This window comes from Dendrobates tinctorius, unplaced genomic scaffold (assembly GCF_039654945.1).
Source record: "Dendrobates tinctorius isolate UK_male_01 unplaced genomic scaffold, ASM3965494v1 ptg000140l, whole genome shotgun sequence".
Lineage (NCBI taxonomy): Eukaryota > Metazoa > Chordata > Amphibia > Anura > Dendrobatidae > Dendrobates > Dendrobates tinctorius.
Window position 1 is genome coordinate 410,391 of NW_027361808.1, and position 12,936 is coordinate 423,326.

A 12,936-nucleotide genomic window follows, 5' to 3' on the forward strand; every position below is an offset into this window, starting at 1 on the left:
CGGGAGGTGATGAGCCTGCATCATCATCTGGTACAAGAAGGCCTTCAAGGCTCCCTTTTCTGGGAGTAGGTAAACTGCTTTTAAAGCCGGAGCATCAGGAACTGGTTTTGCCTTACATTGCCGAAAAAGCCTCCAGCTCTATCGCCTCCTCTTCTGAAGTTTAAAAAAATGCAAGCACTGAGTCATCATTGCAGGCTTCTGGTCAAGTACCACTCCTTTCCATGTCTCCTTCACCCCAACTAAAAGTGATGGATGCGGCAGCCCACACTTCAGATTACTCCATGAAGCTCTTTTCACAGGCCATGCCTGTGTTATCAAGTGAAATTCTGAATTCCCCAGTCCAACATGAATCGGAGATGGAGTGCACTGATGCACAGCCACTGCTAGATGATTCTGCTGGTACATTGACCCACAGCACTACATTCCCCTCGCACTCTACAGAGCCAGAATGTGACACTGATGAAACTCAGATGCCCCTACCCGCATACTATACCACCTTACACGGTAACACAGAGGAAGGTGCAGATGAAAGTGCCGGTTCCCTGAGCAGGTGGGGGGGTCCTTCTCATGGGCGACGGCAGTGGCACAGGGCCCTGTTATGAATGGGTCACCGAGGAGGAAAACTAAACAAGCTAAGTCACAGAAAACCAGAGAGATTGGTAGCTATGCAGATTGCAGACCTCTGATCCTAACCACACAACTAGCAGCAGCCGTGGAGCGTTCCTACGAATAATCTAGATGCCTCGTCACAGCCGGAGGACTGTTATGACCTGGGAAACCGAGGAGGAAAAAAAAGACAACAAGCTAAGTCTCAGAAAACCAGAGAAGTTGGAAACTATGCAGATTGCAGATCCCTGATCTTACCCGCACAACTAGCAGCAGTCGTGGAACGTTCCTACGTTGGTCCTAGACGCCTCATCACAACCGGAGAACTACATAAGCCTAAAGCAGGAAAAGAGGAAAACTAACTGCCCCAGAGAAGACCACAAAGGAAAGACAGCCCCCCACATGTATTGACGGTGAAGCAAGATGAAAATACAAACAAAGGCAGGAAAATAGGCTGAGCAAACGATGGGGCCCGGCTAACTAAAAAGGACAGAAAAGGAAAGACACTGTCTGCAATCTGCCAAAAACAACCCTACAAAAATAATGTCCAACACTTCTGATAGCAAAATTAACCCTGAAGTCACTAAACTTCTAAACCTATATCAGCACTCTGAAATATTCTGAGACAGAGCAAAAAAGAGGCCAATCTAATAAGGAACAAAAAGCAGATTGGCAAACACTGATTAATAGGAGTGGAATTTCAGCATAGCCCCAGCAGGGGCAGGTTGATTACACAAAAAACTGAATTGCCCAACAAGCGCAAGTGTGAACATAAGCAAAAAACAAACTTAACTTGAGAAGACTGGAAGAGAGCTGAAGTCCAGGACCTGAGAAGCAGACTGAATCACCAGCACCCAGATAGGGCGTCGGCTGTCTTATATCCAGTCTGATACTCCAGAGATCCAATCATTATCTTCCTCATCAGGTGGCAGATCACTACCACTTAAACCAACTGCACTACCTCCTGTCACCACCAGAGGGAGAACGGAAGGGGAACTCTCAAATGGTGGAGCAGAAAATGAGTTCATGACAGAAGACTAAATAAGCCTAAAGCAGGAAAAGGGGAAAACTAACTGCCCCAGAGCAGACCCCAAAGGAATAGACAGCCGCCACACATGTATTGACGGTGAAACAAGATGAAAACACAAACACAGGCAGGAAAATAGGCTGAGCAAACGATGGGGCCCAAACTAACTAGAAAGGACAGGAAAGGAAAGACACTGTCTGCAATCTGCCCAAAAAAACCTACAAAAATAATGTCCAACACTTCTGATAACAAAATTAACCCTGAAGTCACTAGACTTCTCCCACTCTATCAGCACTCTGAAATATTCTGAGACAGAGCAAAAAAGAGGCCAATCTAATAAGGGACAAAAAGCAAATTGGCAAATACAGATAAATAAGAGTGGAAATTCAGCACAGCCCCAGCCGGGGCTGGCTGACCACACAAAAAACTGAATAGACCAACAAAATCAAGTGTGAACATTAGCAGCAACACTTAGCTTGAGATTACTGGAACAGAGCTGAAAACCAAGACCTGAAAAGCCAGAAGGAATCGCCAGCACCAGAATAGGGCGTTGGCTGTCTTAAATCCAGTCTGAGATTCCAGAGATCCAATCGTTATCCTCATCATCAGGTGGCAGATCTCTACTAATTAAATCAACCTCACTACCTCCTGTTACCACCAGAGGGAGCCCGGAAGGAGAACTCACAACTGGTAGACCAGAAAATTAGTTCACAACAGGGCCCCTCATAGTACACAAAAGTGTCTCTGCCGGTGGGAGGGCCAACTTGCCGTCAGACATACCGTCGTACTATGAGGGGCCCTGTGCCAGTGCCGTTGCCCACGAGTGGGCCCCCCATGCTTGCTCAGGGCCACAGCACTTGCAATACTTACCTCTCCCTGCTCCACCGCCGTAACGTCTTACGCCTTTCTTGACAGTGACATTCAGGTTACAGAGCACGATGACATCACATCTGTATGCCCTCTACTGAAATAGTACAAGTACAGAGAGCTTTAAAATGGCAATGCTGAGGAGTCCAGAGAAGAGCAGTGCCCAGCAATGAGAGGTATTTAATTTTTTTAAATGTTGGGAGCATTTTTTAGGGAGCAATATACACTGGAGAATGATATATGGGGCCCATCATACACTGGAGCATCATCCATTTGGCCCATCATACACTGGAACATTCCAAATGGGGGACATCAGACACTGGAGCCGCATTTATGGGACCCATTATACACTGGAGCATTAGAAATGGGGCCCATTATATATGGAGCATAATTTTGGCCCATAACACACTGGAGCATCGTCCATGGGGACCAACATATACTGGAGCATTCCAAATGGGGGACATAAGACACTGGAGTAGCATTTACGGGGCCCATTATACACTGGAGCCTTAGAAATGGGGCTCAATATATATGGAGCATAATTTGGGCCCATAACACACTGGAGCATTGTCCATGGGGACCAACATATACTGGAGCATTCCAAATGGGGGACATCAGACACTGGAGCAGCATTTACGGGGCCCATTATACACTAGAGCATTAGAAATGGGGCCCATTATATATGGAGCATAATTTGGGCCCATAACACACTGGAGCATCGTCCATGGGGACCAACATATACTGGAGCATTCCAAATGGGAGACATCAGACACTGGAGCAGCATTTACGGGGCCCATTATACACTGGAGCATTAGAAATGGGGCTCATTATATATAGAGCATAATTTGGGCCCATAACACACTGGAGCATCGTCCATGGGGACCAACATATACTGGAGCATTCCAAATGGGGGACATCAGACACTGGAGCAGCATTTACGGGGCCCATTATACACTGCACTGGAGCATTAGAAATGGGGCCCATTATATATGGACTCTATGGAGCATTATTTGGGCCAATAAGACAGTGGAGCATCATCCATGGGGACCAACATATACTGTAGCATTATGTGGAGCTCATCATATACTGTATGGAACATTATATGGGACCAATTATTCTGTATGGAGAAATATATGGGGCTCATTATTCTGTACTAGCTGAGGAGCCCGCCGCTGCCCGGGCATAGTAACTAACTGTGGTTAGTTATAGCAAATTATAATTATCCTCCATCCCATAGTCCCGTGTCCATTTACCCATCATACATATCCTCCATCCCATAGTCGAGTGCCCATACACCAATCACACACCCTCCATCCCATAGTCCCAAGCCCATATACCTATCACACATCCTCCATCCCATAGTCCCATGCCTAAATACCCATCATACATATTCACCATCCCATAGTCAAGTGCCCATTTACCCATCACACATCCTTCATCTCATAGTCCCATGCCCATATACCCATCATACATATCCTCCATCCCATAGTCCCGTGCCCATATACCCATCATACATATCCGCCATCCCATAGTCCCGTGCCCATATACCCGTCATAGATATCCTCCATCCCATAGTCCAGTGCCCATATACCCATCACACATCCTCCATCCCATAGTCCCTTGCCCATATACCTGTCACATATCCTCCATCCCATATTCCAGTGCCCATATACCCATCACACATCCTCCATCCCATAGTCAGTCATTATGACATCATAATGAGGGGCGGGGCTTGATACACACACACTTTTTCCCCATTATGAATAAAGGGGCAAAATTGTTTGGTGAATTGGAATGCGCGGGGTTAAAATTTCGCCTCACAACATAGCCTAGGACGCTCTCGGGGTCCAGACGTGTGACTGTGCCAAATTTTGTGGCTGTAGCTGCGACAGTGTGGATGCCAATCCTGGACAAACACACATACATACATACATACATACACACACTTGAGCTTTATATATTGGATGGCACGCTAGGTGGTGGCCATAACACTGTATGGAGGAATATACTGTCCGTTTTTTGAGCTATTGTAGAATTTAAAATAGATCAGTCATGTGATGAAAGAAGTGAAGTATTTGTCATTGTACTATACCTATATTTCTGTGCCGTATCGGAGCATCATGAGTTGTGGTATGTGTTAAAGGGGCGCACTGACACTCTATGGTCCAGGGCAAACGAAAACCTGGAACCAGCCCTCCCCCCCCACAACTTTAGCCAAATAACCCCCAGTTTTCAATGCGCAACTATTATTATGAAGTTAATTAAGGTTGACAAGCTTCAGTAATAAGAATTGATGTTTTTGGCATTGAAATGGGCACTGTAGGTGTGTTTACTGTCCTCCACTCCCTGCCGACTTTGCTTCCCCATTGACTTGCATTGGGTTTCGTGTTTCAGTCGGACTCTGACTTTTCCCTATAGTCGGCCGATTTCGTTTGACCCGACTTTTAAGAAAGGCAAAGTCGCTCATCTCTAGTCATTTATAATCGCAATTGTTTTTGTCACTTGAAAAAGACACTGATCAAACACTTTGCTAATATTTCCAAAATTAAAAAACAAGACAAGAATGTTTGATTGCATCACACTGTTCTCTTTAAGACCTTTTAATATAGCAATTCTCACAATTCACTTCTTTCTGAGTGCTATTTGTCTTGCTACGCGGCTTTGTCAATAAGACTATATATGTAAACCTTTATTCTAAATGAAAGTGATTGGTGCTAGATATGGTACAATTGTTGCTCATAGCCAGCGTGTCCTGCTTACACATGGGGGTGCACAGCAGCCCCCCAGCTCCCAGGAGCTCACTCCTACGCCTGGGTCACAGGATGGTGCACACTTCTCAGACTGCAGAAGGAGCTCTCAGCACAGGATCGCCCACACTCCCAGTCTAACTCTTATTTCTAGGTGTCAGGGGGTTAATTAATCAGCAGGTCTGGGAGGAGAAAGTCTGAAGGCTGGACTCAGGAGAACACAGGGGCTTTGCCATCATCTGGTCCTTCTAAGTTACTTGGAGCAGCACCTTCCCTGGAAGCAGAGGCAGGCTGCACCTCCTGCCTGCCCCAGTGCCTGCACCTCCTGCCTGCCCCAGTGCCTGCTCCCCTGCCTGCCCCAGTGCCTGCTCCCCTGCCTGCCCCAGTGCCTGCTCCCCTGCCTGCTTCTGCAAGGAGCAATCATAAGATGACAGATCTGCTGAAGGAGAGGGGGGAAACCGACATCGCTGGGAGAAGCTAGCCAGGATCAGCTAAGGAAGGGAGGCAGCAGCTGGCTGAGCTCTGTAGCCCCATCTGTCACAAGTCTGACAAGTGACACTGAAGAGTCATCCCCGAGCTGCTCTGCAAAGTGACGGCAGAGGTGGACCTGCCCGCACACCCACCCCAGGAGCACCATCATCTTATCACAGACACTTCTACATAATAATAACCTGAGGAGGAGGAGGAGGATGCTGCCATCTAACTTCATTCTGCTGGCGATCGTCTTTGTGGGACCTCTCAGCCATGCGCAGAAGTTCTCAGCCCTCACGGTAAGGTGGCGTTACTCTCCGATTTCCCTTCCATTAGCTTGGTGGCATAGATGCTTTCACATGGCACAGGGCTCGGCATTGCTTCCCTGCCCTCCCCCACAGCTATTGTGGAGCTGACACGACTCAGATTTCAGGGCAGATTCTGCCATTAACAATAGTGGAAACCTGCTGTACCTGTGTGAGCTCAGCCCCTAAGAAGCGTGCTCAGATTGGGGGGCCTCAGCAGGTTATGGCTGGGGGTCCCAGAGATGTCAGCCAGCTCCTTCATTGCCTCAAGTACCACTGTGCTTCACTTCTAGTCTAGATTCATTCCTGAAGCACAACTGCCAAATAAATTGCACAACCCTATGTGTCCCATTGTTTCATTGTTCTCCTTCTTGGCAATAGCACTTTTATTTTCCCAACCAAAACCAGGAGAGATATTTCAAAATATTTGGAAAAATAAATACAAATTTCTGCATATGAATTTATGTGGAAATGGATACATAAGTATGTTACTAGGAATAAAACTCACAGGGTGTGCGTTCATAGAAACACAACACACGACAAATGGATAGTAATAGAAATAACACAAGATATGCACTAATGGAAAAAACACAATAAATGTATAGTAATAGAAATAACACAAGATATGCACTAATGGAAAAAACACAATACATGTATAGTAATAGAAATAACACAAGATATGCACTAATGGAAAAAACACAATACATGTATAGTAATAGAAATAACACAAGATGTTCACTAATGGAAAAAACACAATACATGTATAGTAATAGAAATAACACAAGATATGCACTAATGGAAAAAACACAATACATGTATAGTAATAGAAATAACACAAGATATGCACTAATGGAAAAAACACAATACATGTATAGTAATAGAAATAACACAAGATATGCACTAATGGAAAAAACACAATACATGTATAGTAATAGAAATAACACAAGATATGCACTAATGGAAAAAACACAATACATGTATAGTAATAGAAATAACACAAGATGTTCACTAATGGAAAAAACACAATACATGTATAGTAATAGAAATAACACACCAGATTGTGTACTAACGGAAAAAACACAATAAATGTATTGTATAGTAATAGAAATAACAGACAAGATGTGCACTAACGGAAAAAACACAATAAATGTATTGTATAGTAATAGAAATAACAGACAAGATGTGCACTAACGGAAAAAACACAATAAATGTATAGTAATAGAAATAACACACCAGATTGTGTACTAACGGAAAATACACAATAAATGTATTGTATAGTAATAGAAATAACAGACAAGATGTGCACTAACGGAAAAAACACAATACATGTATTGTATAGTAATAGAAATAACAGACAAGATGTGCACTAACGGAAAAAACACAATAAATGTATAGTAATAGAAATAACAGACAAGATGTGCACTAACGGAAAAAACACAATAAATGTATAGTAATAGAAATAACACAAGATGTGCACTAACGGAAAAAACACAATACATGTATTGTATAGTAATAGAAATAACAGACAAGATGTGCACTAATGGAAAAAACACAACAACAAATAGTAATAGAAATAACACAGGTTGTTTATTAATGGATATATAACACACACAACAAATATATAGTGATAGAAATAAGGCACCCAGAATGGGGATTCCATGAATCAGATCGGTTTGTGTAGTTGTGTTGAGATTTCTGCTGTTTTCTTCCCACTACAGGGATTCCATAGTGACAGATACCAGCTCGGTTTCCTTTAATGCAGTGAAATAGTTTTTATGTGTATAAATGAAACTGATTAGACCTCACAAGCGCTGCTCCAGTAACAATCCAGACCTGTTTGCCTTAGGAGTGAGGCCAAGTTTAGATTAGTGTATGACAAATCGTCTGTTTTTTCATCCATATTGCCATTTGTATTTTTGTGTTTTACATAAACATTCCATCCATTTTATACATCAGAGGTTAGTGACATTGGCAAGACCCAAAAGTTTCCTGTGTTAATAATTCACTATAAAAAATGGATGCAATGCGGATAAGCCATGTGGGATTTTTGCATAGCTGTGGACTTGAATAGGTAAATCTAATTTGCCGAATGGAAGAGACTAGCACATGCTGCAATTTTTTGACCCATGTGAAAAAACTGTCGTCTTAACAGCGCAATGATAAGATTGGCCCGTGTGCGATCCGAAATCAACACGCAGAGCACACGTAATATGTCTGAGCGAGTCCTGACCCTCGGTGGTGTATTGATTAGGAGATGCAAGTGTAGTTACAAATAGACAATGGGATTTACCTGTAAGAATCATTTAGGACACTCGACACAAGCAACATAGGCGTCCAAACACATGAAGTAAGAGGGAGCTTTTCTCACAAAGGCTGTGCATTTCTGTATGGGAAATTGGATTGTGGTGTTATCCAGTTGGAAAAAGATGGTTTGTGATTAATGTTGGATCCTTAATGATATTTGCTCCATCTATGCGATGCACACGGCCAGTATCGGACTGTGGTGCCAAGGGCCCACCAGTAACACTGACTTTGGGGGGCCACTTTTCACCTGTATACAAATATTACACTACCCTCATTCACAAATTTACCTATATCTCTATACGATAATAAACTGGGTAGTGTGGTTACTGAATGATGAGATGCTGCTTTTTTCTGTACAGAGTAAATCATGTGAATTATGCAAAGTACTGCCCATACTATGGGGTTGAGGGCCCACTGGGGGATTGCCCTGTTACCCTATGGGCCAGTCCGAGCCTGCACACGGCTGTCTCACTGGATAATATAAACAGATGTTTCGTTATACATTAATATACAAAATGTAAAAACATTCATTTTAACCTGTAAATAATCCTGTAGATTGTGAGCCCTCGCAGGCAGGGTCCTCGCTCCTCCTGTACCAGTCGTGGCTTTTATTATTTAAGATTACTGTACTTGTATGTATTATGTATCCCCCTCCTCACATGTAAAGCGCCATGGAATAATAATAATATAATAAAATGGGAGATACATCAAAATGGTCCTGACTGCAGCAGAAGTGAGCCATCTGTATCCTGTAATTGTTGGACAATTTCTATGCTTCGCTGTGTGCTGTTTATCATGCGCTGTGCCATAGTTCAGAGAACACTGGTCGGAGTTTATAGAGAAACTGGAAGAGTCATAAAACGATATATTATCCATGGCAGATATCCCATGAGCTCAAGGAGCAGAGTATTAGGAATCTTGTGGTCTTTTTTTTTAATGCTGAGCAGCATCTCATTTCTTGTGAGCGTCTCCGATCTAATAACATGCAGCAATGCTGGGGCGATCATCCTTAATAGCGGCCTGGGAAGGATCCTGGCATGCCACTGCATTGTGGTAGATCATTCTTTCCCTCTGTACAGCACAGTTTAATATGACTGGAAAGAACATCCTAAGTGGCCATTATATTTATAAACAAGTCCTGTATAGTGACAGAATAGCTCTTCTGTATGAGGTTATAGCTACGTAATCACTTAATATCGGATCACTTCGTTTACTTTCCTTTAAAGTATTTGCAAACCCATAATTATTACAAGACGTCATCTTAAAAACTCTGAACTTGTACAAATGGGTATTGAAATCGAACTGCCTCTTCGTTTCCCTATGTTGTAATTTTCAATAGAAAGTTTTTAACTCCTCAACTATCTTTCATACATTTGTGATCTGCACGTGCAGTAGAAATATTCTTCTTTTTCCCCCCACAGGGATCAGACAAGGTTTCACATATCCAATCTTGATGTCTTACAGCTCACATAAAGTATTTAGTCCAGAAACAGCTTTGTCTAATCTTTTGTAGTTCCTTTTTATTACTCCCTGCCCCCAAAAAAAGAATTATGTGCAAATTTCTTTATGTAAAATTCTAATTGTTCCCAATTCCATGTGGTGAGAAAAGGTAGAGATGTCTCTCTTCATACCTGGAATTCTTCGGATGGGGCGGGGTGTTCTGTTTTGCTTCATAGGCTTCTATCTCCATGTGGGATGTTTGCTTCAAATTGCAATGTCAGCTCTTGAGGAAATATCTAAAGCTGCTCCATTTGTCTGTTTACCATAAATACCTTACAATTATTGTCATCCACATCACATTGGCCTCAGAGGAAAGGAAAGTATATGTACTTCTCCGTACCACCCTGGTCTTATGCCGAGGGCTGAATCGGTCATGAAGTCGCACTATTTCTTAGAAAACACTAAAAACTGTTGCAAAAGTTTTCTGGCAGCTTTCTCTGCTGACTATGGTTCTTTATACTCCTAAGAGTTTGTGAAACACAATTCCAAGAAGCCTTGGCCACTGTTTTCTCCAGAATACTTTCTGACTGTGAAATCTTTGGCTGCAAAATTATAATCTCCTGTGATCCACATTTTACCAAATATAAGATGTTAAAAAACAATATTAGGGTGCACAATTTTGTGAAAGCTTTTTAATAGCAAATTGTCTTTATTTCAGTTTCTGCAGTTGTCATAGGAAACAGCAAAGTCTGTACTTTCATGCATTTATAATGGATATAAAAAGTCTCATGGGCTGACATACTGCATGTGGAGCCTGTGCAGCTGCACCGAGCAATGATAGTGGTGGGGGAGAAGGCAATGACGCAGGTGGTGAAGAGGGCAATGATGGGATGCGGGGGAGGAGGACAATGAGGGGTGTAGGGGATTGGGATGGGAGGAAGGGGGACTTATAATGGACTTAAGAACAGGGGGAGGTGGAGGAAGACATTGTTATCGCTTATTATTTCCAACACAGTCCCTTAGTATATAATGTACTCACTAATTCTGTATAACACCATCCTTAGTTACATAGTTTCCTCTTTTATTATGTATAACACCGTCCCTTATTACGTACCATCCTCTCTAGTTATGTATGGTGCCGTCCCTTATTATATAGCTTCCTCTGCTGTTATGTACAGTGTTGTCTCTTACATAGTGTATTCTTGTTAATTTTGTTATTCACAGCGCCCTCTTTTATTACACAGTCCCCTCTCTTTTAAGATATAAAATGACTGCTGATAGAGGAGCCGGTGACTAGACGACCCGTCCATCAGCTCCTCCATTAGAAAAGAAGCTTTCCCATGCTCCATCAGCCATCATTGAATTATACAGCTAACAATACAGGATGGTATGTAATAAAAAACAGGGCTCTATATAATCCAATACATAAGTGACAGTGCTGTACATAACAAGAGAGGGCACTGTATAATAAGGGACGGCAATTCCATTAGAAAAGAAGCTTTCCCATGCTCCATCAGCCATCATTGAATTATACAGCTAACAATACAGGATGGTATGTAATAAAAAACAGGGCTCTATATAATCTGATACGTAAAGGACCGTGCTGTACATAACAAGAGAGGGCACTGTATAATAAGGGACGGCAATATACATAATAAAGGAGACTATGTAATATATATACACATGTATTTGTGTGTGGCTATATATATATATATATATATATATATATGTACTGTATGTAGCTTTGTCACCATAACAGGAGGGGGGCCCAGACACATATCTTGCAAAGGGGCCCAAGCTGTCAGTTTCTGCCCCTGAAAAGTCTACACACCACTGATAAAGTGTCAGTTTTTTTTGTCATATATAAAAATCATACCGAAGAAGAATCATTTTATAATGTTTTCCCCTTTTAATGCCACCCAAAAAACCCTGAAAAATCTATTTAGAAACAAACTGAAATAATTTTGGTTGCGTAAGTGTGAGCACCTTCCTATGACTGCAGATGTGGATTTGCCCTGAATTAGCCACTCATTGTGTAACTCATGTTAATTAGTAGTCAGCGCACTGCTACCATCATTTGACTTGATTCTGATTAACCTCATTCAAGGTTTAGCTGTTCCATTAGGATTTTCCTGACATTTTCCTTGTTTGATTTTAAAGCAAAAGGCACGTAAACAGCCTACAATAAAGCAAAGAAATCTCATTATTGAAAGTTATCAGTGAGGAGAAGGGTACAAAAAAGATTCCAAGGCATTAGATATAGAGATGGGCGAACCCATAAAGTAAAGTTTGGGGTTCACATCGAACACTTAGGTTTACGTGCACGGACCCTGAACACTGACTTCACCAGAAAGTCCATGTTACTGTTCGGATTCAGCATCCCGTACATCTACTGTTTCCCATGCTGTCATCTGTATGACAGCGTGAGAAACACTGGTGGTTCTGATTGGTGGTATGTTAGTTACCATCTGTCAGTAAGCTGCAGTTCCTACACTGTCAGAAGACAGCGTGAGCCAGCAGCTGTGACCGGCGGTAAAAAGGTTACTCCCGGTCACAGGCATTAGCTAATGAGAGAGTACTACTCTCATCAGCGTAAACCTGCTCTCGTTGATAACAGTGATAGTGTAAGTGGGTGAGATATAATGTCTTTCATGCTTCCCTTCCCTCTGATTGTCTTCCGGTTCTTAATGTTTACAAATGTGTTTTATGTTAATTGCCTGCGGTACTGCTACATGTATAACTATCACGAAACAATCACTGACCTCAGGGAGACCAGTCAAAGAAAACACTGCGGCAGCCGGCAAAGGCGCTCAATCAGTGAAATCCTAAGTGCATTGCTCCCTGAGAAATATAAATATGCAAATAAAGTCCATGGAGCCTCATTTAAGAGTCTCAAACACGAGACTAGCCAGATCTTCCTCCAGGGAAGGACCCAGCCAAGGAGTGGCTCCTTTCGGAAACCACCATTACCACCATATTAAGTGGCCCTTTAAGTCAAAATCTAGCTCTTTACGAGTTTACAGATATGACAAGGGAAATACCAAGGTCAGGTATCCATCCACAGACAGCTGTTTTAGGGTGTTGCCCCTCATCAGTGTGGAGTAGGATTCTGGCTAGGTGGGAGCAATGCCTAGTAGACCAACATCACGAAACAATCACTGACCTCAGG

The 12,936-nt window shown here is 42.6% G+C and overlaps 1 protein-coding gene across 1 annotated transcript in view; it reads left to right on the forward strand.

Moving 5' to 3' along the window:
• The first annotated feature begins 5,351 nt into the window (after window positions 1–5,351).
• SMOC2 (SPARC related modular calcium binding 2) overlaps window positions 5,352–12,936 on the forward strand; it is a 792,053-nt gene continuing 784,468 nt past the window's right edge. The window contains exon 1 of the mRNA XM_073545093.1: window positions 5,352–6,017. Coding sequence (XP_073401194.1) covers window positions 5,937–6,017 — 81 coding nt within the window. The 5' untranslated portion in view covers window positions 5,352–5,936. The remainder of the gene's footprint in view (window positions 6,018–12,936) is intronic.